This window comes from Astatotilapia calliptera, chromosome 1 (genome assembly GCF_900246225.1).
Source record: "Astatotilapia calliptera chromosome 1, fAstCal1.2, whole genome shotgun sequence".
Classification (NCBI taxonomy): Eukaryota; Metazoa; Chordata; class Actinopteri; order Cichliformes; family Cichlidae; genus Astatotilapia; species Astatotilapia calliptera.
In genome coordinates this window covers 28,633,436-28,661,411 of record NC_039302.1, presented here as the reverse complement: position 1 = coordinate 28,661,411, position 27,976 = coordinate 28,633,436, and the positions used below count along the sequence as shown (strand labels likewise).

The window sequence follows — 27,976 nt, the reverse complement described above, 5'->3', positions numbered from 1 at the left end:
AAGTTTCTGTTGGTTTTTTTAAAAACAAGCTTTCTAACCCTTACTGAGCAGCCATTTTCCAGACAGCAGCTATATTTTTCTTCATTAGCGTTTAGTCTGCTATGATGACTAGTACAGAGGAGTCCAAATTCATCCGTCTGATCTTATTCTAAAGAGCTATATCACAGTGCAATATAAAGTGGACGAAGGAAATGAACAGAAGTTTGTCAAGCTTGTCAACCTAGTTGCCTGCACAAAAGGTTACCAGGTTACCAACAGCTAACACTGGGCAATAGGCCACACTTTGAAAACTCCGTCTTTAGTCTAGGTCATTATCTTTACTCCATTTTCAGCATAATCAGATTGCTAAAACTGCGACCACACCATCACTATTCTATTTGGGGTTAGGAGAAAAAAGACACAATACCATGTTTTGGTGATGGATATATGTATGTATTCACTTCCATACATATATACGTATATATAGATATGTGTTTGTAATAACATAATGTAAAACATGTTGTTGTTTTTTTCATTTTGTAAATGAGCTCAATATTTTAAAGCAAATAATATTAAACAGTATCAACTGATTTTTATCTGTGGTTCCAAGTACTTCACATTCTGTTTTATTTTGGTAGCACTGGTGGAGGCAGTTTTACTAGAGCAGTATTAGCAGCATTAAGGTGTTCTATCTGCTCATCTCTGAGACTTATCTGAGCATATTCTCATACTGTCTTACTGTACAACATGGCACAGGCTTTAGCAGCAATTAATGCTGACTGACAGCCAAGAGCTTGGGCAGTGAACAAAGAGACTGAACAGCAGGTCTGTTCCTCACCTGGAAAGGTGTGTCAACTGGCCTTGGACGCTGGAGTAGATGGGGTCCAAGTAAAGGAAGTCAGCAATCAGAGGGACAGCAACATGGGCAGTGGGAGTAGCAGTGCTACCACAACTGTTAACAGGTGAGTTAAATATGTAACATGGTAAAAGGGGGTACACCTGCAGTGGGAAGTGCAGGCTTTTGTAGCAGTGCAAAAAAATAGCATCTGTGTTTTATTGTTGTTGTAAACTACATGTTTAGGATTATCTGCAGGTTTTGTTGCAGAGCTTAAACATTTTGTTCACTGCAGTTAAAATGCATTCGCGCCTGTGTCAAGGATTTACTTTCGGCAACCAGATAATTAATCACTGTGGCAAGCATTTTTTTTTCATAGTTATGTACTGTATGCAAGGCACAAATCCGTGTTATGTGTATTTATTGCCAAGTGGTAAAACGTAAATGTATACCCCCCCCCCCCCACCCCCAAAAAGTTTACATTCTCTCTTTCTCTCTAACATAGGAAGGTTTTTAATGTAGTCCAGTGGCTTTTAAAAGTTTTATGACATTCACAACTTCAGAAGCAGTTTATGCCTAACACATTTTATCAACTTTTACCAATTAAAAATCAATCCAATTTGAATGTTATTATTTTCTTTCCTTATTTCTCCAAAAAAAGTTTTTTATCTTAATTTTATGTCATATATTTACCTTGGTCATCGTTACCCCACCTGCTTCAACCGTGGGGGACAAGCCACTGTTTGGGGATGCCTGCTACGGATATGATTTAAAGTTAAAAATAATAATTTAAATAAGGCGCAAATAATATTTACATAACATAACAAATAATCGAAGTTAATGTTTATATTTTAAGAGAACGTATTTTGACAATATTCAATATTAAGTAACAAAATGCACATACTTATATAACTGACCATAACCAGACTGCTGTATCGTTTTTTATCGCTAGATGGAGTTAGAGTCTATAAAGAATTTCCGAGGCCCACGTTAGATTTTTCTGTCTACTGCTGAATGATTGGGAACTTACAAAATACAGCAGGGGCACTAAAAAGCATTTGGGTCTCTTTTTTCTTTCTTTCTATTAACAGTCTTTCATCAACTAAGTTTAACATAAAAAATATATGATGACAGCACACAAGTCGGTTACCGTATACAGCACGTCTAATGATGCTTCCCATGTTACACTAAGCAGCAGATGGTTAGCACGTCCAGGCACTAATGAAGCCAAAAGACAACAAGTAATATTTAATTCATTTAAATACTACGGGGCCTGTAAACGGAGACTGAATGCCGATGTTAAGCAAACTACTGCATTTTTCATCTTCCTCACTTTTATTCGGGAAAGCCACACATAGTCACATGTCCAGGTCCTCACGCGTCCCAACCACTACCATACGCATCTCTGTATCCTTCCGCGCTTTTTTTTATTTACCACTTCCTGGCTTTCAAAAGGCGTAAACCCGATATAAAAGTGAAATAAATCTTCCTTTTTCGTGTTCTTGATGCTATAATGGTCGCAGCGATTGATATAAGACTCTAAAGACCCCCTTTCCCTTTTTACACGTTCTCTCGGATGGATATCGTAGCATCCCTAGAAAGTAGTGCCATAGCTTGAGGTTCTAAAGAGATCACCTTGAGCTGAGCTCAGTGATACGCCAGTCACATCGGTTCAACAGCTACTAAAGGTGGGTATCCTCAACAGGGGGTTCAGCTGCATTGTCTGTCGATCCATCGGACGTGTCACAGCTTTTAAAACCTGTAAGACTTTTATTTTCAGTAGCTATTTTTTACACTCTGGTAAGATTACCGAGTAACTCTGCGTGTTGCTCACCGACATGTGGTTTCCTGTCTTTCTCATTTACCGGTATTTTAATTGATTACTATTTTAAAGCCTCAAAATGTAACAGTGTTAATACAGCTAGATGAATACAGTCGACTTAGATCAGCCATTTTAAACCCCTCATGTGCGGACTTAGAATGCTTTTAACAGCCTTGTGGCAGTGCATTTAATAAACGGATAAACCGAGGGAATGTATGTGTAAATTGAGCAGCTGCTTATATTACAAACTCTCAAAAAGTAGCAGTATTGTTTTTGTAGCCAACCCAGAAAATGTATGCATACCAGTAACATTTTATTTCATTCGCGTGAAACGTTGTAGAATCGCTTCCTGTTGCCTCTTGACGTGGGTGTGGCCCCTCCGTCTTTTCGGCTTCCCATTGGTCAATCTCCGTGATGCGTCTAGCTCAGGAAAATGTGACGCAGGATGAGAACGTGACCTTTAGCGCATCGTCTTTACTATAACTTGATGCATTTTTATAAAACACTGAAGCTTTATAGCTGATGTAGCTTTTAAATAATGAAAAAAATCTAGTTAATTTCATTGTTGGTAATGTAATGATACTTAATTAAAGAATTGCGTGGTATGTGTTCTCCTTTTCCTCCGTGTGCCCGTTACTGCTAAGCTAAACTCATCACGATGCGCATCTTCATCCTTTAATTCATCAGTCTTTCCTCTCTTAAGTAAATGCCGGCCACGTTAGATGTTGTGTATGGCATGACCGTCCTGTAGATCTAGTTTGAAATATGGGTTTTGTTTGACTACAGTAATTTTCCGCAGTGGTGGAAGGCCTTATTGACACTAGATACATAGGAATGAAGGCAGGTCTCATCCTGCCAGGTATGTGAACACTTCTTTTTTTCCACAAAAAGAAGTCTTTTTTAGCTGAATTTTTAAACTGCAGTTTGATATCCTTAATAATTGTGAAATACACCTCGTGCATATGCTTTATTTTCTGAAATGCAGTTATTTGTATAACACTAATTGTCATTGATATGACCTTCCTGGGCAAATGAGCTGTTTACAAAATGAAGTCTCATTTAGTCTGTGAAGGTTCTCAGTCATCCAGGTCATCGTAGTCAAAGGAGCTTGCAAAGAAAAGCGTCTGGACTTCTTTAGTCTCAAGTCTCATTTACAAGAGCCCAACCAAATCAGTTTGTCAGGCAACTGACTGAGTTCTGTTGAAGTGATTAACTCCACAAGAGAACCTTGAGTGTCTTTGCCACTTAAAGCTAGACTGAAAGCACAGAACTCTAGAGGCACTGTTGTAATTATTTTCTCCCATAAAGGCAGAGTAACCCAAGTTAAATTGAGCCTGTGAACTTAAACTTCAGACTCTAGAACTTTTTTTTTATTTTTATTTTTTATCAACAAATACCTCAACAGAAGGTTCTGTGTGACAAACATCTGGGTCATCACTTAGTAATTTTCTGCTTTTGAAAGCATTGTAAAGGGCACCTATCTGTTTACCAAGACCAGTGTGAGTCGTGGATGCCACCTGCTGCTACAGTTAATGAATAAAACTACAATTTCCTCTTCTAGTAGGAACTCCTGTCCTTGACCTGCTGTTTTGATAAGAAAGTTTAGCTTTAGCAAAGCTGGTGGTCAGTGTATTAATCTGGACCAAACAGCTGTTGGTCTCTCTACTGTAGATGTATGTTTGCTAATGCCGCATGGAGCCAACTCCACCATTATGAGTATTCCTCTGCCACCACCTGACAAAATGGTCACTCTAAAGGTACACACTACCCTAAATAAAGTTTGTAATAATCTGTAGATTCTAACAACCATCATGTATTCTGAGGATTAGCTTTCTGCCACTTGACTTGCCATGTTGTGTTATTATTAGCCAAAAATCCATTTTTAGACTCGGGGCTACCCTAGCCTGGTAGCAACACTGGTGTCAGAATACTCCTGTATTCTGACACCAGAAGACAGAATACTTCCTCACAGAAGTCTCATGTATGTCGGTTGTATTAGATCGTGGTGACTGTCTAGTCACTGTGGGTGCTCTTCAAATCCTTTATCCTCATTGAATGGATTTACTCTTGAGCTCCTGGGAATGTTGCACACATGCACGCACGTTGCTGCCGCACTCAGTTCTGCTGTAGCAAGGAGAAGTTTGTTCGCTGGCATTGGAAGCTCAAGCACACTGGGGTGGCTATGGAGGTCATTTGTGTTAACATGCTTTGTCCCCAAGAAGAACAGGAAGATCTACAGGGGGTATGTAGTGTAACCTGCAAATGGTGCCTTGGTTGAGAGAGTGTGGAGGATTGAAACCATTCAAGAGCCACCTTGGATTAGCCCAGTGTTACATCACATGCTTAGCAGGTCATACAAAATGTTATGTCGCCCTGGCAGGAATGCTACTGTAACTGCTTATGATTGCACAGCTGTTTTCATAGATAAGTTGGATAAGAAATGGTTTAGAAAGACGTGATAAGATGGTGAGACAATATGTTACAAAAGTATATGTCTTACAAAATGATTATCAGCACTCTGCTCTTAGCTGGTCCTGTATCTGTGTCAGGGTTGCTGTAGCTGCTGCTGGTCTGTGACTACTGTCCACTAGGTATCCGGGGTTCAGAGATGCCTCTTTATGTAGTCATTGTGTTTCTCTATAACAACAAGGAGCATACAAGCTGGAACAATGCATGTTCTTTGGCCAGTCTCATTCCTTCTGGTCCAAAAATAACACTTCACTTGAGGATACAGGCAGTATGTGAGTGTGAGAGGACATTTCTCCTGAACTGCAAAAGACACATGCAGATAATTCTGTGTATTTGCAGAAGAAAATCTTATCAGATCCCTATTTTATGACAGTAATGATGAGACATTCAGCACATTTTTGGTTGATGCACATTTGAAATCCCCAACCTCAACAAGCAAGGGTAAGCTAGCAATTCTGTCACTAGAAGCAAGCCTGTAGTTTTATTACTATTCCTACTCCTAGATACAGCTGTGGGTTTTTTTTTTTTTTTTTTTTTTTTTTTTTTTTTGGTTTTTTTTTGCCAACTATGACTGTTTGTGTGTCCTGGAGACACATTATGTAGTGGGAACTACAGCAACAGGGCTTTTGAGCACTTTGGCAAGGGTCAGTATATCTGTCTGTGGAAAGCTTTTTAACACAGTAGCTTTCCAGAGATGCAAGGAACAGCCTAGTAAATATAGAAGGCTTTTACATGTGTGCCCACGTGTAGCACCAAGACTGGCTGTATGGTGCAGAGAGGCCTATGGGCCTGCCCAGCTTGACGTTTCTGTCACAGTTCTAAATTTTTTATTTTATTTTTTAATGCATCTCTTTTCAAGTGAATTCTCTCTATCTGTTGTATAAATACAGAATTTTCCTTTTTTGGGGGGGGGAGTTGGTTTTGGACATATTTGTAGTCGTCTAACAAACATCTTCTGTAGGAAGTTGCATAAAACTTCATTTCCACATTTCCTTCTAAATGTCTTTAAAGTTCAATACAGTCCAACATTGCAAAACTGAAGAGGTTTAACGTTAAAGATGTAACATTCAAATTAGACTGTAGAAAAGAGTGACAATGATGGCATTGCATCTAGATGTTGCATTTTTCTCAGATGTTTTGATTGTCTGATTGTCATCGGCTGTGTTTGTTCGACATCATGCTATTGTACTATTTAATCCATTTTGTTAAAGTTGTTTTATTGCTTTTTGGGTCACACCAGGAAATCATTTAAAAACAGCATGCTGCAGTAGCTAGCATGATTACAGGCTCCTTTTGCCCCCTCTGAGATTTTTCCTTGTGGTTCAGCCCACTGAAGGGTTGAGTGTGCTGCAGTAGTGTGACTGAGCTCACGTACAACATTAGTCTGCCTCATTGATGGAAATGTTACATCACCAGTTAGCAGGCTGCTGGCAGTGAGGTTCTGTCTGGAATCCCCCACCATGATGCATTTGCATTTAGGATGTTATGAGTAAGAGAAAGTCAGACCACTACCACGTGTCTGCAGTAAATCTTCCACTGAGAAATTACCACAAAGATGGCTTTGGCTTCAGTTGTAGCTGCAGCATCTAAAAATTGTCTGTGTTTTCCAGATTTTTTATTTTTTATTTTTTTGCATTAGCCTTTGTATCCTGTTCTGTATATATTGGTAGGGAATTAAGACTGGTACTAAAGGTGGCTTTTAGTGACTTGTCAGCCTGTTGCTTTGATTAAAAAAAAAAAAACATAAAATAAACCCTTCAAATCTACTTAGAGGTGAAGTTAATCAAATCTGATTAATTTTGCTGTCTGTAAAACCAGCCTATTAAATGAAATATTTGTTTTAGTTGTGTAACCACAGCAACCAGAGCCCTAAAAGAAGCTGCACTCATAATCACTATAGATAAGTAATGTTACACCCTGCTGAGACATGCCTACCTTGTTGGATTAAGCATGATACAATGCTCATTGATACAGTACCTCTCATAACTCTGATTCGTAGGCTGAAAGGAAGGGAGTGTCCCAGCCACACATAAAAGTTCCCTGTGTGCAACTGACTATATTGAGTCACTTCCCACTGCACAGGATTTTAGGTAATCTCTGTTCTATACAGCCTTGTGTTTTACAACTAGAAAAGAGTGATGGTTTCATGTTGAAAGTACAGAAATTCCAACCTTCTAGTTGAGATGTGACTGTTGGCATCGGTGACTCAGCAAGAAGGGTGGGTGGTCTAGCAGCTCAATGGGCTGTACTACTCTGTATAAGCCTTAGCATGTCCTCTAGCGCTACAGATCAACGTTAATATATTTCCTGTTCGTTTTTAAGCTGTTCCAAAGAGGTTGGAGTTATTTTCCTTAATTATTGAAGCGTGAAACATTCATATCCTCAAATTCAAGATAGTCTTGTGCAAATTCTGTGCTCACAATAACCCAGTGCAATATTTAGATTTCATAAGGTGAGTGAGTGAGCCGTCCGTCCGTCTGTCCGTCTGTCTTAGCACTACCATGGTTCAGTTTTCCCCTTATGGCAAACTGAGCCATGACTTGTGTATATCATGACACATTTTGTTGGACTTGCGCAGTCTAATACAAAGGTATACAAAAAGGGCTTAGACTGTTAACAGTCTTACTGTTACTCTATGATATAAACTAGCCTAACTAATAGCTATCCTGTTTTACAACACAAATGCAGGTATGTGGATGATGCTTTCAGTGGAATCCAACAACCTCAGTAATAGATTAATTTTATATATTTTTTTTTCTCTTTCCTGTTTAGGACTTCTCCAGTTGCACCAGGAATCACCATGCCTCAGTTAAAAGGAGATATGGGCTCGGCCTTCATCCAGACACAGCAGCTCTATGCTGCTACAGCCGACACTTTCCTGGAACACATGTGCCTGCTGGATATCGACTCAGAGCCCATCACTGCGCGCAACACCGGAATTATCTGCACCATTGGTTGGTCCAACCTACACTTTTTTTTTTTTTTTTTTTTTCTTTTAACTTGTACTCACACAATAATAGATGTGGAACGAAGCTCTTTGTACATTTAAAAGAGAACATCTGTTTTTAAAGCCGCTGTTGTAGGGGCAGCTTAAAAGCTAAGACACTGCATTTCTGGAGATTTAGTTTTTGGTTTTGTGGTGCAAACGTTGCAACGTTTGGTTAAGTTTTCCGTTCACACCATTGAGTCTTCATACAGTACCGTATCTTTTAACAAAATAAGATCTGTTTGGAATTTTACATTTTGGACTTTAGTTTGTACACAATGACTTGTTCCTCCCTGCTAGTAAACGGTATCAAAATCCTAAATGTTAGAATTTTCAATAACTCTGTGCAGGGCCAGCCTCTCGATCTGTGGACATGCTGAAGGAGATGATCAAGTCTGGAATGAACATTGCTCGCTTAAACTTCTCCCATGGCACACATGAGGTGGGTCTTCCTACAACTCGGTCCGCTATGTAAATGTCTTGGGCAATGGCAGTTTACATTTCAGACAGTTAAATCAAATTTTATCTGAGCTGATGGTTTCTTCAAATATAGTTCTTTGTTTGTTTTTAAAGGTGTTGCAGATTCTGAAAATTCAGTGTAGAAATCATTAATAATTTTCTTTGAAATTTTTTTTTTAACATACTTGACTTTAATATATTCTTGGACTGAGTAGATCTAGCTGTTTCACAAAGAATCAATGTAACTGTAGATTTGAAAATGGAAAACGAAATCAAAGCTTTGCTGTTTTGCAGTGCTAGAAAAGCAAGCAGCAACACCTGGCTTTGTTTTGGGGTTTTTTTTCCAGCTGGCAAAACCATAATGGTTTTCTCATAGTGGTTGTGGTGTAACGCTGAAAGTCAGCCAATGTGATTACCTGCCACTTAAGTTATTATTGAAAGCTCCGGTTACCCAGGTAGGCAGCATAAGCCGTGGGCAGGCAGTAGCTGTTTATAAAACCACAAACGATACACTGCTAGTTAATTAGCATGCACTAAGGTGCAAAGCTGGATGTGTTTAATTTTCTTATAGCATTTCCCACAGCTCTGTAGCAAATGTTGGCCAGCATTGAGAAGTAGCAAGATTTCTGGGGGAAAAAGTGCACCTACATTCTTTATCTTCCTTTAAGATATAACAATGTATTTTAGTTTGTTTGCACTCCTGCTTGTGCTAGGATTTAGTTTCATTATTGGCGTACTACTTTTCATCATCTACTTGACTGAGGAATTTCCTTTTGAGAAACGCTACACTCAAACTTATCATACATGGCACAGTATCAGAAGGTGTCTGTCATAATCAAGTGTAACCTGTGTTTAAGGACGCACACAGTGGCATGTCACCCGTCCAGTTATTAACCGTGACAGCTTTATAGCCAAATACACACTTAAAAATGCAAGCCCATGTCAGTCCATGCTTCATGAACTCCTGTCTCAGGAAAACGAGACAGGAGGGCTGTTTGACCCACTGCCCTCTGACGGCACGTCAGGTCAATCAGTTCCCACACTTCCATATTCACAAAGGGCTTCTTCCTCTGAGCCATTTGGACTGTAAACAAGCATCCCCCCTTCCCCAACCGACACACACCCCACTCCTGCCCACCCACTTTACTAATCTGAGCCATGGATTGAGTAACCCCCATCCCTCAGGCCACTCATTTAAAAATAAATAAGTTTGTTTTTTTGTTTTTTTTTTCTCCACTACTTCCAAGCACTTTGCAACTTGGTAGTATACATTTCTCCTGTTTGCTATTTATTCATGCTACCAACTATTTATATTTTATTCCACCACAGTGGAGCTCCCAAAATTTTGTTGTACGTGTACAATGACAATAAAGGGCTATTCTATTCTCTATTCTAACCCCATGATGATAACGTATAATTATGACCCAGTTTATAGTCATGTGAGTTGTATTTTTATCTGTTAATTGTCTGGCGTTACTTTTATGTCTGCTTTGTAAAACCTTTATCTGAGAATAAATGCATAAAGTAGTATTGCTCTTTAACATGTTTGCAGTCCAAGATGGAATAGAAAGAGGTTGTTAGGGACAGTTTTGACTGAAAGAAATAGTTGGGGTTGACATCTGGGGAAGAGTATTTACTGGAAATATTAACATATTGACTTCTTCCTTGCTTTACAGTATCATGCACAAACAATCAAGAACGTTCGTGAGGCATGTGAGAGCTTTGAGCCTGGCAGCATCCAGTACAGGCCTATTGGCATTGCTCTGGACACCAAGGGCCCAGAGATCAGGACTGGCCTCATTAAGGGAGTGAGTTCAGCTCCACTTGTTCTTTACGAAGCTTCAGTAGAATAAAACCCAACCAGAAAGAACAATAACTTATGTGATGATTGTGTTAATGATTTGACAGAGTGGTACTGCTGAGGTGGAGCTGGTCAAAGGCAACATGATCAAGCTTACCTTAGATGATGCTTACCAGGAGAACTGCAGTGAGGACATTCTCTGGCTTGATTACAAGAACATTACCAAAGTTGTTGAAGTTGGCAGCAAGGTCTACATTGACGATGGACTCATATCCCTGCAAGTCAAGGAGATTGGTGAGTAAAAGCCAGGCCATGATAAATGAGGCCAGCCTCAAAGTCTCTTCTTCTGATCTATTATAATATTTAAAAAATACTTATGTTTATTTTTCACCTCCAAAGGCACTGATTTCCTCAGTTGTGAGATCGAGAATGGTGGCACCTTGGGAAGTAAGAAGGGAGTGAACCTCCCCGGTGCTGCTGTAGACCTGCCAGCTGTTTCTGATAAGGACATCCAAGACCTGCAGTTTGGTGTGCAGCAGGGAGTCGACATGGTCTTTGCCTCTTTCATTCGCAAAGCGGATGATGTGCATGCTGTCCGCGCAGTGCTAGGAGAGAAGGGCAAAAACATTAAGATCATCAGCAAGCTTGAGAACCATGAAGGTGTACGCAGGTGTGTGGAAATGGCTTGCTATATCAACATCTTTTATTTAAATGATGGTGTATTGTAGAGAAGAAATAAAAGATTAAGCTGAAACCTTTTTTTTTAAAGGGCTTTAAAGTGGTCTTTATGAGTGTATGTTTATGCCATAGTCCTGGCAATATATCATAACAAATGGTTGCACTTGATGAATTTGATAAGCTGGAATTTTTGTACCCGTTTTGCAGATTTGATGAGATCATGGAGGCCAGCGACGGTATCATGGTTGCCCGAGGTGACCTGGGTATTGAGATCCCCACAGAAAAGGTCTTCCTTGCCCAGAAAATGATGATCGGTCGCTGCAACAAAGCTGGCAAGCCAATCACCTGTGCCACTCAGGTCAGACAACAGTAAAGAAAATGTTGCATTTCCTCCTAGCACATCTAGTTTGCTGAGTACTCGGTGTACTAATCATCCTGTCGGCCTAAATGTGTTCTGCTACGTAAATTTTAACCAGACTGGTTTTATTTTCCTAAATTATTCAGATGTTGGAGAGCATGATCAAGAAGCCTAGACCCACTCGTGCTGAGGGCAGTGATGTAGCCAACGCAGTGCTGGATGGAGCCGACTGCATTATGCTCAGTGGAGAGACCGCCAAGGGAGACTATCCTCTGGAGGCAGTGCGCACACAGCACATGGTGAGTTAATGTATAATAACAATATCAAAAGATGGGGAAAATATCTCAAATTAGGCCATAAAGAACTGTAATTTAAAGTAATGATTTTGTGATTTGATTGCATGAATTACAATTATAAATTGGAAAAGATTATAGCTACTGGGTGGTTATGCTTTCATTCTTTCCCTTTTTTCCCCTTTCAATTTTTTTTTTGTGTTCACTTTCATGCCCCATTGGCATAAACTTTTTACTTTGTCACTTGGTGAAACTTTAAGATGTCAGCCGACATCATCAATATACAAATGAACCATGTTAAAATTCTCAGTTGGGATAATTGACAAAATCCCAGTGATAATTCCGTCTGTGTTTGGCATTTTAAATAACTCTGACATTGCATGATTTCCAAATCATAATGCATGTTGCCTGAACCCCTTCATCTAACACATTGGCTGTTACTGCTATTGTTTACTAGTTACTAAAGTTGCTATGATTTCAGGGAAATCTGTGGAACTTTGGTAGCTGTTAAATAATTCATAGTGCAAATCACTTGTATTCCAGAAAGAGAGAAAAAAAGTGGCTGCTGGAAAAGGGAACAGAAAAAGCATTTTTAAATGATGCTACACTCAATGACCTGATTAACAAAGGACTGTGGAGATTCCTTAAAATTTGCACACTGTATACCCACATTTGTGTTGTTTAGTTAGGGACAGTCTGAATGAAGTACAATAAAAGTAAAGCACCTTTGATGAAGTCTTAGACCCCATAGAAATTTGCTCTAAAGTATGCACTTAATGCTGTGTTCATTGTTCATGCCTTTTTTTGGCTTACTGCAACTGTTCACAGCTACTCTGCAATAGAGATGCAGTGACTCAGCAGTCCTGCAGATCTTAGTTTTGAACTTGCTGCCCCCACAGTGAAGTTGGAAGGAATGCTTTAGAATCTTATGTACAGTACAGCCTCTTAATAGCCTCTGTTTATTTAAATAAAACACTTATTTAGTAAGGAAAAGGAAAATAAAACTAACCTCTTCTAAGCCTCTGTTAAAAGTTATTTCTGTATGGTTCCTCTTTATTCCTCCTGGCTGCCCTTAAGTTTCTTCAGCTTTTTGTGCAGTTTGTTTTGACTCAGTGTTTGTCATTTGTTTTTAACCCAGTAGCTTCTTTAGGACATATTTGTGATTTAATGTTTTAGATAATTTAATTTAAAATTAATATGCAGTTCACTGTATGTAATATCTGATATCATGTAAAAGTTTTTGTATTTTAATCTTGACATTCCCCTTTTTCCCCACTTACTGCACACCTAAATTCTTATATTGCCTTTCATTTCTTTTCTTTTCTTTTCTTTTTTTTTTTTTTCCCCTGTTTTTCATCTTCCTTAATTTGTTTTCCTTTTCTTGTCACTTATTCTTGCTTTACAACTGTTTGCCTGGTTTGAAAACTTTCTTCGATGCATCTTGCCCTCACTTGTGCCAGATTGCTCGTGAAGCCGAGGCAGCCATGTTCCATCGGCAGGTGTTTGAGGACCTGCGTCGTTCCACACCGCACTGCAAAGACCCTGCTGAGGCCATTGCAATCGGTGCTGTGGAGGCCTCCTTTAAGAGCTTGGCCTCTGCGATCATTGTGCTCACAGGCTCTGGAAGGTAGGCAGGTTATCTGGTCTGCCAGTTGGTGGAGGTCACTAATAACTGTATTTAAGGAGTCTGAGAGGCAGCGTAGGGCCAGGCAGGGACTTTCCAAGGGAACAACTGGGAGAGCTGGCAAACATAACTAGACTCATGGTTGGATGTTAAGAAGTTCTATAGAAGCAGTTAAATGCTTGTGTGGGGACCCTAAAGAAAAAAGACAACATATCCCCAACCCTATTACTCAATGTTCTTCTTCACTGATTTGTGTGTGTGTGAACATCTTCATTGGCTACATTAGCCATCCTTGTTTAACCAGGAGTCTAGCTACACATTTGCCAGTTAATCCCATTGGTGTGAGTAGCTCATTATATAGTGTGTGATTGAGAGTAACCCCTCCCCAACCCTTCCCTTCGGGGTTCAGATAGCACGAGAGGCCGAGGCAGCCACCTTCCACAGAAAGCTGTTTGTGGAGCTGAGGAGACACTCGCAGCTGACCAGAGATCCTACAGAAGCAGTAGCTGTTGGAGCTGTTGAGTCATCCTTCAAATGCTGTGCTAGTGCCATTATTGTTCTCACTAAGACTGGAAGGTAAGGAAAAGTGGAATAGAGGTGACATGATTCGGGTCCGCAGGTAAGGTGTCGCCAAACGTGTGCTCGCCCATTTAACCCAGCTCCTCCGTCTTCCTCAAACACCTAATGTACTTGTGAAAATCCCCATCCTTCTAGTGTGTGTGTGTGTGTGTGTGTGTGTGTGTGATAACAGTAACTAATTTTATAAAAAATTAAAGCTGCAAGCAGCGTTATGAGGGCCCTCGCACCCCCGACGCGTCGAGCCACGCCCAACACCTACAACCAGCACGTCCGATCTGATGTCACATTGATGGAATTCATGCATTTAACCACCAGCTAACATTTCAACTCATTCATTCATGATTAGCTAGTCGTTCCACTAGGTGGCACTCTAACCATTATGTACAAATGGCATAACAAACACTTCTGAACTCGAGTCTCATTATGCCTGCGACCTTTGGGTGAGATTGGACATTGTGTTTTTGAGTAACAGCAGATTACTGCGTTTTGGCGAGTGATTGAGAGCCTACGTGCCGCCATAACCACCCCGTTTCCCTGAACGTAAAAAGCTTCGCAATTTAACAACACAAAGGTCTTTGGATTCCACACACTGAAGAATAGTGCAATCTGATGAAATCCCTTGGAGGAGTTCGTCAAAGAACGATGCCTTAAAAGAGGGGAAAATGTTGCCAAAATTGCACATTAATTTTAAAATGGCTGACTTCCTGTTGGATTTGGGATATTGCTCCAAGAGACTTTTTTGTACATCTTGATATCTCCTATAAGCTTACCAGGTTTCAGACTCATACATAAAACACAGAGCAGGGGCTGTGATTTTGAAATTTTGTAGGGGGCGCTGTGGAGCCATTTTGGGATATTCAATGAAAATGATCACATAACAACAAAGCCTTAACCACATTGGAGGTGTGCGCCAAATTTCAAGCCTCTATAAACTTGCCAAGACCCTCAAAAGCCACTTCATCTTTCATGGTGAACAGCTTTGCCACCAGGGTGCGCCGTTCAGTTTAAAGTCACAATTTTTGCACTGAAGCATCACGAGGGACTGATGGTGATATTCACCGCTTTTGAGGTGGCCACGATGAACCTGTGAAAATCAGTACAACAAAATTAAAGCCATGACATTTCCTGTTGCCACTAGGTGGCGCTGTCCGTATTTCCGACAATGGGCACATCAATCTGTTCAGGGCACGTCTGACATCATGCCTGTAAAGTCTGGTACTGATCAGACTGGATTTCATTGAGTTATACTAATTTGTTTCTTCATGGCGTGACATCAAAGTTCGCCATGCTGCTGGGGTCACACCCTTTCGCGAAAACTCACAGTTTTCACTGTAACCCAAGACCAACTCCTTAAGGCTTTCCTGGAGAAATTTGAGGCTGCAGATGTCACCCATCACTATACTGTACCCCAAAGTGTAAAACATGACATTTCCTGTTCCCACTAGGTGGCGCTGTCCTTGATGTCAAATATGGCAGTTGAAATATGTTCAGGGGTGGAGCCTTATCATATGTGTGCTCTTTGGTCCAGATTGGAACATGTATGACAGAATGAGAGGCAATAAGATTTTCATGGCGAGTCATCGAAATTCGCCATGGCGCCACGGCCTCATAGTATTGTGAAAACTCAAAAGCTCCGCAATTTAACATGGCACAAGGGTGTAGTTGACACTGTCCAAATTTGAAGCTTATAGGAACAAATGCCAAGGAGGAGTTCGTTAAAGTTCGAGGCATGGAAATGGCAAAATTAGAGACAAAATGTCACCTTCTCTTCCAAATGGCGGACTTCCTGTTGGGTTTGCGTCAATGGGCCCACTGACTTTTTTGTTCGTCTTGGCATGATACACATGTGTGCCAAATTTCATACATGTAGATCAAACGATGTGGTCGTAGGGCTGCATTTAACAAGGCATAGGTGGCGCCGTAGAGCCATTTCCCAGTGCTCATATGTAAAACCATTAAAATACAAAATTTTTCACCAGACCTGGCATGTGTGCAAAATTTCATGAGTTTTTGAGCATGTTTAGGCCCTCAAAAAGGCCCTTGTTTGGGGTGAATAATAATAATAATTAAAGCTGCAAGCAGCGTTATGAGGGCCCTCGCACCCCCGGCACGTCGAGCCACTGCCAACACCTCAAACCGGCACGTCCGATGTGATGTCACATTGATGGATTTCATGCTTTTAATCACCAGCTAACATTTCATCTTATTCAACCAGGATTATAGTCATGCCACTAGGTGGCGCTCTAACCATTATTGACAAATAGCATAACAAACATTTCCAAGCTCGAGTCTCATCACACCTGCGACCTCTGGGAGAGATTGGACATTGTGTTTTTTAGTGACAGCAGATTACTGCTTTTTGCAAGTGATTGAAACTCTACGTGCTGCCATGACCACCCCGTTTCCCTGAACGGAAAAAGCTTCGCAATTTAACATCACAAAGGTCTTTAGATTCTACACACTGAAGAATGCTTCAATATGATGAAATCCCTTGGAGGAGTTCGTCAAAGTATGAGGCCTGAAAAGGGGGGAAAATGTCATCAAAATTACACATTAATTTTAAAATGGCTGACTTCCTGTTGGATTTGGGATATTGCTCCAAGAGACTTTTTTGTACATCTTGATATCGTACACAAGCTTACCAAGTGTCAGACTCATAGATGAAACACAGAGCAGGGGCTGATGTTTTGAAATATTGTAGGGGGCGCTGTGGAGCCATTTTGCGCTATTCAAGGAAAATGGTTACATAACAACAATGCCTTCATCCATTTGGAGGTGTGTGCCAAATTTCAAGCCTCTATAAACTTTCCAAGCCCCTCAAAAGCCACTTCATCTTTCATGATGAACCGCGTTGCCACCAGGGTGCGCCGTTCAGTTTAAAGTCACAATTTTTGCACTGAAGCATCACGAGGGACTGATGGTGATATTCACCGCTTTTGAGGTGGCCACGATGAACCTGTGAAAATCAGTACAACAAAGTTAAAGCCATGACATTTCCTGTTGCCACTAGGTGGCGCTGTCCGTATTTCCGACAATGGGCACATCAATCTGTTCAGGGCGGGTCTGACATCATGCCTGTAAAGTCTGGTACTGATCAGACTGGATTTCATTGAGTTATACTAATTTGTTTCTTCATGGCGTGACATCAAAGTTCGCCATGCTGCTGGGGTCACACCCTTTCGCGAAAAGTCACAGTTTTCACTGTAACCCAAGACCAACTCCTTAAGGCTTTCCTGGAGAAATTTGAGGCTGCAGATGTCACCCATCACTATACTGTACCCCAAAGTGTAAAACATGACATTTCCTGTTCCCACTAGGTGGCGCTGTCCTTGATGTCAAATATGGCAGTTGAAATATGTTCAGGGGTGGAGCCTTATCATATGTGTTCACTTTGGTCAAGGTCAGAAAATGTATGACAAAATGAGAGGCAATAAGATTTTCATGGCGAGTCATCGAAATTCGCCATGGCGCCACGGCCTCATAGTATTGTGAAAACTCAAAAGCTCCGCAATTTAACATGGCACAAGGGTGTAGTTGACACTGTCCAAATTTGAAGGTTATGAAATGAAACCCCAAGGAGGAGTTCGCAAAAGTTCGAGGCATGGAAATGGCAAAATTAGAGCCAAAATGTCACCTTCTCTTCCAAATGGCGGACTTCCTGTTGGGTTTGCGTCAATGGGCCCACAGACTTTTTTGTTCGTCTTGGCATGATACACATGTGTGCCAAATTTCATACATGTAGCTCAAACGATGTGGTCGTAGGGCTGCATTTAACAAGGCATAGGTGGCGCTCTAGAGCCATTTCCCAGTGCTCATATGTAAAACCATTAAAATACAAAATTTTTCACCAGACCTGGCATGTGTGCAAAATTTCATGAGTTTTTGAGCATGTTTAGGCCCTCAAAAAGGCCCTTGTTTGGGGTGAATAATAATAATAATAATAATAATAATAATTAAAGCTGCAAGCAGCGTTATGAGGGCCCTCGCACCCCCGGCGCGTCGAGCCACGCCCAACACCTAAAACCAGCACGTCCGATCTGATGTCACATTGATGGAATTCATGCATTTAACCACCAGCTAACATTTCAACTCATTCATTCATGATTAGCTAGTCGTTCCACTAGGTGGCACTCTAACCATTATGTACAAATGGCATAACAAACATTTCCGAACTCGAGTCTCATTATGCCTGCGACCTTTGGGTGAGATTGGACACTGTGTTTTTGAGTGACAGCAGATTACTGCGTTTTGGCGAGTGATTGAGAGTCTACGTGCCGCCATAACCACCCCGTTTCCCTGAACGTAAAAAGCTTCGCAATTTAACAACACAAAGGTCTTTAGATTCCACACACTGAAGAATAGTGCAATATGATGGAATCCCTTGGAGGAGTTCGTCAAAGAACGATGCCTGGAAAGAGGGGAAAATGTTGCCAAAATTGCACATAAATTTTAAAATGGCTGACTTCCTGTTGGATTTGGGATATTGCTCCAAGAGACTTTTTTGTACATCTTGATATCTCCTATAAGCTTACCAGGTTTCAGACTCATACATAAAACACAGAGCAGGGGCTGTGATTTTGAAATTTTGTAGGGGGCGCTGTGGAGCCATTTTGGGATATTCAATGAAAATGATCACATAACAACAAAGCCTTAACCACATTGGAGGTGTGCGCCAAATTTCAAGACTTTTTAAACTTTCCAAGCCCCTCAAAAGCCACTTCATCTTTCATGGTGAACAGCGTTGCCACCAGGGTGCGCCGTTCAGTTTAAAGTCACAATTTTTGCACTGAAGCATCACAAGGGACTGATGGTGATATTCACCGCTTTTGAGGTGGCCACGATGAACCTGTGAAAATCAGTACAACAAAATTAAAGCCATGACATTTCCTGTTGCCACTAGGTGGCGCTGTCCGTATTTCCGACAATGGGCACATCAATCTGTTCAGGGCGGGTCTGACATCATGCCTGTAAAGTCTGGTACTGATCAGACTGGATTTCATTGAGTTATACTAATTTGTTTCTTCATGGCGTGACATCAAAGTTCGCCATGCTGCTGGGGTCACACCCTTTCGCGAAAACTCACAGTTTTCACTGTAACCCAAGACCAACTCCTTAAGGCTTTCCTGGAGAAATTTGAGGCTGCAGATGTCACCCATCACTATACTGTACCCCAAAGTGTAAAACATGACATTTCCTGTTCCCACTAGGTGGCGCTGTCCTTGAGGTCAAATATGGCAGTTGAAATATGTTCAGGGGTGGAGCCTTATCATATGTGTTCACTTTGGTCAAGGTCAGAAAATGTATGACAAAATGAGAGGCAATAAGATTTTCATGGCGAGTCATCGAAATTCGCCATGGCGCCACGGCCTCATAGTATTGTGAAAACTCAAAAGCTCCGCAATTTAACATGGCACAAGGGTGTAGTTGACACTGTCCAAATTTGAAGGTTAAGAAATGAAACCCCAAGGAGGAGTTCGCAAAAGTTCGAGGCATGGAAATGGCAAAATTAGAGCCAAAATGTCACCTTCTCTTCCAAATGGCGGACTTCCTGTTGGGTTTGCGTCAATGGGCCCACAGACTTTTTTGTTCGTCTTGGCATGATACACATGTGTGCCAAATTTCATACATGTAGCTCAAACGATGTGGTCGTAGGGCTGCATTTAACAAGGCATAGGTGGCGCTGTAGAGCCATTTCCGAGTGCTCATATGTAAAACCATTAAAATACAAAATTTTTCACCAGACCTGGCATGTGTGCAAAATTTCATGAGTTTTTGAGCATGTTTAGGCCCTCAAAAAGGCCCTTGTTTGGGGTGAATAATAATAATAATAATAATAATAATAATAATAATAATAATAATAATAATAATAATAATAATAATAATAAGAAACGGAGCAGATACAATAGGGCCTTCGCACTCTCAGTGCTCGGGCCCTAATAAGAAACGGAGCAGATACAATAGGGCCTTCGCACTCTCGGTGCTCGGGCCCTAATAATAATAAGAAACGGAGCAGATACAATAGGGCCTTCGCACTCTCAGTGCTCGGGCCCTAATGAGACGGTTATGTCATTAGCCCAGGTGCCCATCTTTTAGACTCTTGTCATTTATAGTTTTGTGAAATTTTAGTTTGGATTGTTGTATTGGCTCAAAATGTTTGAGAACTTGTGACAAAAATATTATTTTAAAACCATAACTTATTTACACACTATGGTGTAAATATGCAGATTTTAAAAAATTGCCAGCATTTTTCTCTTATCATTATTAGCTGTACAGCAGCTGGTTTATTCAGAGAACGCCAAGTTCATGTTTAACAAAGTGATCCTTTAACAGTCTTTGCTATTAGAGGATCACTTGGTTTTTAACCGTGGACATCTTGGGCTACTGACAGTGACTTTAAACCTCTGCATATCGATGCTAAAACATAAGTGTTGTCACTTATTTTGGGCTACTCTGACCACTCACTATGGAAATGTTAGAGACTCTGGTTGCTTCCCTTGCCTCTCATACCTGTTGGGAGCAGAACACTGAGAAATAGAAATGAGCCAGACTATCTGAGAACACTTGTGTGTGGGTGGTGGATTATTAATTGCACTGAATTGCTTCTTTCAGGAAACCATCAGTATGGAGATAATTTGCATATATTAAGTTGTTAGTTTCTTACTTATTGCTGAAAATCACTAAGTATTAGGAGTTAAATGCTTGGATATGTCTGCTTGGTTAAATGTTTTGTACTTTTTGGAAAAAAAAAATCTAATTAAAACCTCATTGTTCTGCACAACCTTTAACTACTAATTTACAAAACATTGGGATTCTCACCCATGTTAAATGGATCACTGAAACATTGAGTGTATTTTGGAAGTAGTATGTTAACCCCTAATGATATCAAGTATAACAACTGGAATCAGAAATGAAGGAAGAGTTCCATTAATGAAACGTGACTGGAGGGCTTTATAATAGGAAAACTTTCAGCCATTTTACAAGAGGAATTTGCTAATGTGAAATCGTGTTCCAAAAAGAAGTCTGCCTTGCAATCAAAAAGCACTGAATACCATAAAGCTGTAAAGAAGTTCAAAGTCTTTTACAAAAGTTAGATAAGAAAAAATGATTTAATACTGTGGCTGTGTCCTTGACCGAGATGAGCGAAGCTTTTAGCTGTCTGTTAAAAGATGAGTTGGGTAAAGTCGCTGTTCACAGGTGTACCATATGCTAATCATGGGACACATCAATTGGTACAGTAGCACAGAGCTGGGATAACAATACACTCCACAAATAAACATCGTAAAACACTGTTTAATTCCCTTTTTTTTTTGCTGATGAAACTTTAAATTAAGGTTACTCCATAATGAAGCAAAAAAGATGGTAGCTACAATAGGACAGATGGATATAAAATTAAACATGCTCATTAAAGACCCCATATTGCAATTATTTGCCTAAGAACATGTGGTTATCTTTACTTGATCATTTTAACTTTGAGACTTGGGCTATGATTGGACCAATCAATACAAATTTTTGGGCAGTTGTAATGGGTTCACCTGCTCAGTATGCATTAAAATCCATCCATTTCCTTTTTGGAATCTCTTCAGTAAACTTGTACTACTGCAGTCTTTACATCAATGAAATATGGATGAAGTGTTTAGTTTCCTCTGTGTCCGTGCAGGTCTGCCCACCTGATCTCCAGGTACAGGCCCCGTGCCCCCATCCTCGCTGTGACCCGTAATGCTCAAACGGCTCGTCAGGCCCACCTGTACCGCGGCATCTTCCCTGTCCTCTACACCAAGCCCTCAAACGAAGTGTGGGCAGAGGATGTAGACCTGCGTGTCAACTTTGCTATGGAAATGGGTAAGCAGCTGTTATCTTTAATACCCTGTATACTGTAAACCTAATTTAATACATCAAATAACCACTGCTTCATTTATTGTTTCATAATGATTTTTTTTCTTTCTTTTTTTTGTTTAGGCAAGGCCAGAGGCTTCTTCAAAGAGGGTGACGTTGTCATCGTGTTGACTGGCTGGCGTCCGGGCTCTGGTTACACCAACACCATGCGTGTGGTTCTGGTGGCCTGAACAGCCAGGAGGGCAGCTCTGCTTTCTCCTTTTTCTTTTTTTCCCCTTTCATCTATCTTTCATAGCGTTCCAACACCACACCTCACTCCTGCTCACAGCCTTTGGAATCCAGACACTGGGGCTCACATGCTCTACCATTCAACAACTTAGCATTTAGGAAATGATGCAAAGGATTTTTGAAAAGGTACAACCCTCATGGTCGAGGTTTTGAGTGTGAGTGGAGTGTGTTTTTCGCACAGTTCTACCTATGTTCCATTCCTTTCAATTACCTAAATCAAACCAGTCTTCAGGGCCTCAGTAACACACCCTGACCAGAAACTGCTGTATTTATTCACTCAGAACACTTGTATAACTTTAAAAGTTGAATTTTATGAGTGACTGCTTCCTGGTCTGTGTGCATGTGCGTACTGACTCATGTTTAGGTGGGGTTGGTGGTGGAGCCAGCTGACCTTACCAGAGCCCCTTGAGTCTGTAAGGGCATACTAAAAACACTCCTCAGCTGGTTAATTGAACAAAGTAGTGGCATTCTCTGGGCTCCCCGCACAGTGGCTCCACCACTCCACCCAAACAAATCCTGCTCTAGTGCTGTCTATATGAAGTGTCCTCATTCGCCAGCTTTCACTGTACAACAGTGTATATGTAAGTGTTGCACTCCTAATTTACTCCAATGTTACATTCAATATTATACTTGACTCTTGTGAGTGGTGAACTTTTGTTTTGGGACATCCAATACTACTTATATTTTGACTGTCTATAGAAAGCTAGTTTTGGATGTCTAATTCAGAGGTAGTTACTGTGTTTGTGTGTTTAGTTGTGTCAAAGCCTTTACATTTCTTTGCGTTTAGATGATATCAAAGCTGGCACCTATGGAAAAATGTGTGGTTCACTAAAGATGACTTGTGTGATTGAGTATAGGACTGATGTAAAGATATGAAGCCCTGACCCTCTAAGTCAATGGTGGTGATGGGTAGGATCCCAGATTTTCTATCTCTGTTGGTGACCCGCTGTAACTGTCTCCACGTGTGTAACATGCTTTTGATTGTAATGCTAGAGTGTAAGAACTAACAAAATGTAAAGGAGTATTATAATGCTTAGCTGGTGTACTGAGCTGTCCAACAAGACTTGAGTTCCATCAATAAAAGAGATGAGCACCTATCTGAATGTTGTGATGCGTTTGAATCATTGTTTGTGGGTATATTCAATTTCCGTGCACAAAGTAAAGGAGTGAGACTAGTGAGACTTGACTCCTTTATTAAAATTTATTTAAATGTGTTCTAATCACCAAAAGGTTTCACAGTGGTACAGGGTATTGCTAGACGCAACAGTATCCAGGAATGTAAGAACTTACAAGTACAGTTTGGCAAAGTGTTGTTTTTCCATATATGACCATTAATGACAATATTTTTAACATCTTCTGTAGTGGCTGGGTTTGGCTGAAGGATAGTCTTTATCCTTACAACTTGATGTGTTCCTTGCAGTGGTGTAGGAATAAAGGTTAATTTTGAACCAATAAAAGAAAATTATCTGGCTCCCGTTAATCACAGCATGGGTACGTGTTTAACATTTACTGGCAGTCCTGGCTGTACACCACCCCCACCTGCCTGCGGATCTCATTCTCCAATTCAGCCAGCAGGAGAGAGTCTGCATGGGACATGACAGTACTTTCCTTCAGCCCTGGGGGGGAAGAAATAATGTTAGGCTTGCTTATGTTTTTAAGTAGAGTTTCTGATGCCACCTTGTGTTAAAGGTGTGCATTACAAGTCAGTCAATAGCCAAAATATTTGGACCATTAATGATTTTGTTTTTTTTTCCCTTAGTGTGGATGCAGACTAATAATCTAAAAGTCTTAGTACCTTTGAGCAAACACTGTCGAACCTCTTCTGCTTCATAACGCATTCCTGTACTATTGATGAAGTTGAGAGGCAAATAGGGTTCTGGAACTGGGTACTCAATCTCCTTCTCATTCACCACTAATGATGTGGGGCACCACATAGCAGGGACCTAAGAAATAAATAGATTTAAATAAATAATATAAAAAAAATAGAGATATATAGATATTTGATTCAGAAATTACCTTGGTTGACTTTGAAATGATTTGTATGATGTATATCCTTAATGATTAACAAAAAAAGGTTTGCTCAAACTAATAAAATTTAATTTAACCTTTGATGACCTACCCGAACTGTGCCCTTTGTTCCCATAATAATGGCATCATTGGGCAGTTTTACACCTGAGGAGCAGGTAATCACTGCCATTCTGTTCTTGGAGTACTTCAGAATGGCGACCACGGTCTCATCCACTCCTATAATAACAATATAATTTATATTATATATATATATTGTTATATATTTGTTATTATATACTATAATAGCAAAGAAAGTACATTTGGTAAAGACACATTAGGATGAAGGAATATGGAGACATGGTTGGTTGAAAATATTGGACCATAAATAACTGCTGCAGTTCAACCTTTATTGTGCCTCATAAAGGCAACAATAGATAAAGACTTAAAAGAGTAATGCTGTAAAAGAAAAAAAATCTGAGTTCACACTCAGCAGATGTCATGGTGTCACTAAAGCTGGAACATTAACTTTACAACTTGAGCTTTTTTCAGATTTCAGTTCCCTATAATGTTATCACATGACAAGCTGCAACTGAAAACAGCTTTGTCACTGTCAGCTCTGTTGTGGACCACAATAATACATTTTAGTGACTAAAATGTCAACAAAGATTGTTTTTTCATTGTTTTTAAGCGAGCAACAGAAAAAAAGAACGAGTCAGCTATTCCACCATTGCCATTTGACTCAGGACAGTAGTATAAACAGCATTATCGTGTAAGTACAAAACTACATGTTAATAAGTGACACGGCTTTAAAAGTCATTACCAGTCTCCACGTGCACTACTCCACTAGCTTGGATGCTCTCTGGCTTCTCTCCATTATACACCATGGATACAAACTGCAAGCAGTAGATCCCAATGTCTAGTAATGCTCCTCCACCTAGCTCCTTCTGCATTGCTCTCGGTACATGCATCAATGGCAAACCAAACTCTGATCTGACCATCTTCACTTCGCCCAGCTCCCCCTGGGCCAGCAATCGTCTGATCTCAACTGAGACTGGGAAAAAGCGGGTCCAAACAGCCTGGAACAAAAACACAGTAGATATTTCATAGATATTTCATACACTCACATATACGTACTTGGTTCTGAGTAAATTACATAGAATCAGCTAAAAATTAACTAAATGTTTTTACATTCTCTTATTTACATTTATTTGACACTTTGACGTGCACCAAAATTGAAATAAAAGAATCAGCTAAAAATTAACTAAATGTTTTTACATTCTCTTATTTACATTTATTTGACACTTTGACGTGCACCAAAATTGAAATAAAGAAACACTTATGACTAATAGTGAAGGTGAAAAATAACACCAAGAGGAGAATTTCCTTTTTCTTTATGGTTTTCTGTACTTGTACCTCCATGAGAAAGACACCATTCTTTTTGGCTGAGGCCAGAATCTGCTGCACCTCCTTGGTGTTCATAGCCAGTGGCTTCTCACACAGCACATTCTTCTTGGCATTTGTAAAGAGCAAACAAGTGTTCAGATGGTACGGGTGGATTACTCCGATGTACACCACATCTGCAAATACATAAAGATGCCGACCAGAGAGAGCACCATAACAAGAATGATTATGGAGTCTAACAAACATCTAAGTCCTAACCGGAGCAGGAGCTTTAAATCATCAGCGAAGCAAACCGAATCAGCAAACTTTTGGCAGAAACTGACCAATGTCACGATCTCTGGCCAGCTCCTCATAACTGCCATACGCTTTGGAGATGCTGTGTTTTTTGGCAAATTCCTGTGCATCCTCCAGCTTGCGTGCTGCCACAGCCACAACCTGTAATACAGTCACAGATGAGTTCCTCCTGTCAATAACTAAGTAAGCAGGCAGTTTCTTGTTGAGTCTTGTCTTGTTTCCCGTTCCAGTTTATATAAATCTTCTGGATATATAACAATTAGGTAAGATTTTTATCTTTTGTTAGTATACAGGCTCCCTCAGTGCCACCACAAGGTCATCAGTTAAGTGTGATATGTGTTGGGAAAGTTACTTTTAAAATGTATTCCATTACAGAATACAGAATACATGCCCCAAAATGTATTCTGTAACGTATTCCGTTACGTTACTCAATGACAGTAACGTATTCTGAATACTTTGGATTACTTAATATATTATCATGCTTTTTACAACAACGTGAATGTACTATTGCTGTGTGATTTGTTACTATTACTGAAGGTCCGCGACTCCGAACTGTAGTAAAGGGACCTCTGAGTAATACGGCGGGGTCCCTGTCGGCTCGTAGCCGAAAAATAGCTTTACTTTGTTGTGTGGGTCAACTTTGCTATCAGAGACAGAGAGAGGCGTAGAAAGGCTGCTCCAACGGAACTTATTTCGGAGGAAAACACGAACACGGTGTACAGTCGAGTCTTAATAGCTTACTTACAACTGGGCTCGTCAGGCACTCTTCTTGGCTGAAGTGGTTATTTACATGCTTCCAGCTCCCGTTTTTCCTCGATGACAACTCGTACCTTTCCACTCCCCTTTTTCTCCCTCCTCGCGCTCACAGACCCATAACGTGTATGGCAGTCCATTCTCCCTGCAACACGGACTACACTGCCCATGATGCTACATTCTTTAGAGCTATGCTTGTAGCGTTCTGCCTGTTAGCTTAGCACAACAACAACAACAACGAAAAGGCGCTCTCTCACCCAGGAAACACACAGTCGCAGAGAGAGAGAGAGAGCGTCGCCCTGTAACCATGGCAACCATAACGCTGCCGCCTGGAACAACAGAACGTAGCTGTCAAACAAAACTCAAACAGTCCTGACCCGCGACAAAATGAAACAGGAAAGTACCGCAGTGTAATCCATTTATTTCAACAAAGTAACTGTATTCTAAATACCACCTTTTTAAACGGTAACTGTAACGGAATACAGTTACTCGTATTTTGTATTTTAAATACGTAACGGCGGTACATGTATTCCGTTACTCCCCAACACTGGATATGACACACACACACACACACACACACACACACACACACACACACACAGAATCTTTAACTCTCAAGGCCATTTTGTATTCACAAACCAGGAAAAGTCAGTCTCAAGTTGCTGTTTCTTTGTAAACTTCGTTGCAAATAAAACGGAAGTTTTAGGGAAACTTATAGATATTTATGTACCATAACTGTTGATTTGTGGAGTGCCAAGAATTTGAAATACCCATTTATTGCGTTATTTACGGTAAACATGTAAGGCATACATGTGACGCAACATACTGCAAACTGTAACTTGCAGTTTTCGCAAGTTCACGGCCGGAGTCACTTGTATCGGCCTTTGTTAAAGACACAAACTGCAAATATACAACATTGCGTCAATCGAATGTTGTAAGAAACTGATTTCAAAAGCACTTCTAATCAGTAGAAACTGAGCGGCAGTCAGCACGGCTACAGGAAACCACGCTGAGTGATAAGGAGAAGGTTTATGTTTGATCACTGGGTAGATTTGTGAACAGTAGTTCGCTAACAGAAATACCTGATGTTCTTCAAGTGGAAGAGTTTTCAGGGCCACGGTGAAGTCATGACTGATCTTCCCGGCGCTGCAGATTCCCCACCTGGTTGCCATATTGGACACGGCGGACTGAGACAGATTCGAAGCAGCAGTTGCTGTTCTCGGCCTCAGAGTGGCGACACAGCATGCAATGTGGACTTTCAGACACAAGTTGCATTTTCCTACATGCGTTGTAGCTTCATGTAAAGACAAATGCATATAATCTGCAAGCAGTGAAAATAAATGTAAACTAAAACAGGGAGAGCAAAGAATAAAGAAATGCATTTAAAAATATGTAAAAACATACTTTGTTCTTTAGCTATTTAAATACAAACAACCGAAATTAGGAACTAAACAGACGATTATCAGACTACTGTTACAGAAAGTCACGTTTTCATGAAATTAAAAAAATCAGAAAAT

The 27,976-nt window shown here is 40.4% G+C and overlaps 2 protein-coding genes across 6 annotated transcripts; one reads left to right on the top strand and one right to left on the bottom strand.

Annotated features, from left to right (window-relative positions):
• Window positions 1-735: 735 nt before the first annotated feature.
• Window positions 736-23,101, top strand: pkma (pyruvate kinase M1/2a). 5 transcript variants are annotated; one of them, XM_026173286.1, is made up of 11 exons: window positions 736-941; window positions 7,878-8,059; window positions 8,442-8,533; window positions 10,227-10,358; window positions 10,459-10,645; window positions 10,751-11,021; window positions 11,237-11,387; window positions 11,534-11,686; window positions 13,141-13,307; window positions 21,541-21,722; window positions 21,840-23,101. In XM_026173286.1, the coding sequence occupies exons 1-11, from the start codon at window positions 901-903 to the stop codon at window positions 21,944-21,946; spliced, it is 1,665 nt and encodes a 554-aa protein (XP_026029071.1). In that variant the 5' UTR covers window positions 736-900; the 3' UTR covers window positions 21,947-23,101. The 5 variants fall into 5 exon arrangements, with proteins under 5 accessions (XP_026029071.1, XP_026029079.1, XP_026029088.1 ...); XM_026173294.1 differs by lacking the exon at window positions 736-941 and adding an exon at window positions 2,421-2,502; XM_026173303.1 differs by lacking the exon at window positions 736-941 and adding an exon at window positions 2,509-2,575.
• A 79-nt stretch (window positions 23,102-23,180) lies between these two features.
• Window positions 23,181-27,701, bottom strand: dhdh.2 (dihydrodiol dehydrogenase, tandem duplicate 2). The gene is made up of 7 exons (XM_026173318.1): window positions 27,542-27,701; window positions 25,736-25,847; window positions 25,425-25,588; window positions 24,832-25,087; window positions 24,124-24,248; window positions 23,800-23,947; window positions 23,181-23,620 (listed from the first exon to the last, which is right to left on the bottom strand). The coding sequence occupies exons 1-7, from the start codon at window positions 27,629-27,631 to the stop codon at window positions 23,511-23,513; spliced, it is 1,005 nt and encodes a 334-aa protein (XP_026029103.1). The 5' UTR covers window positions 27,632-27,701; the 3' UTR covers window positions 23,181-23,510.
• Between the last annotated feature and the right edge of the window lie 275 nt (window positions 27,702-27,976).

Bases quoted from the DNA above. Each gene is read 5' to 3' on its own strand.
- dhdh.2 (XM_026173318.1), bottom strand. From the start codon at position 27,631: ATGGCAACCAGGTGGGGAATCTGCAGCGCCGGGAAGATCAGTCATGAC. The intron at 25,848-27,541 runs GTATTTCTGTTA...ACTGTATTACAG, and splicing joins TTCCACTTGAAGAACATCAG to GTTGTGGCTGTGGCAGCACG. The intron at 24,249-24,831 runs GTAATGACTTTT...TTGTTATTATAG, and splicing joins AGTAGTGCACGTGGAGACTG to GAGTGGATGAGACCGTGGTC.
- pkma (XM_026173277.1), top strand. From the start codon at position 4,718: ATGTTGCACACATGCACGCACGTTGCTGCCGCACTCAGTTCTGCTGTA. The intron at 10,359-10,458 runs GTGAGTTCAGCT...ATGATTTGACAG, and splicing joins GGACTGGCCTCATTAAGGGA to AGTGGTACTGCTGAGGTGGA. The intron at 11,022-11,236 runs GTGTGTGGAAAT...CCCGTTTTGCAG, and splicing joins AACCATGAAGGTGTACGCAG to ATTTGATGAGATCATGGAGG.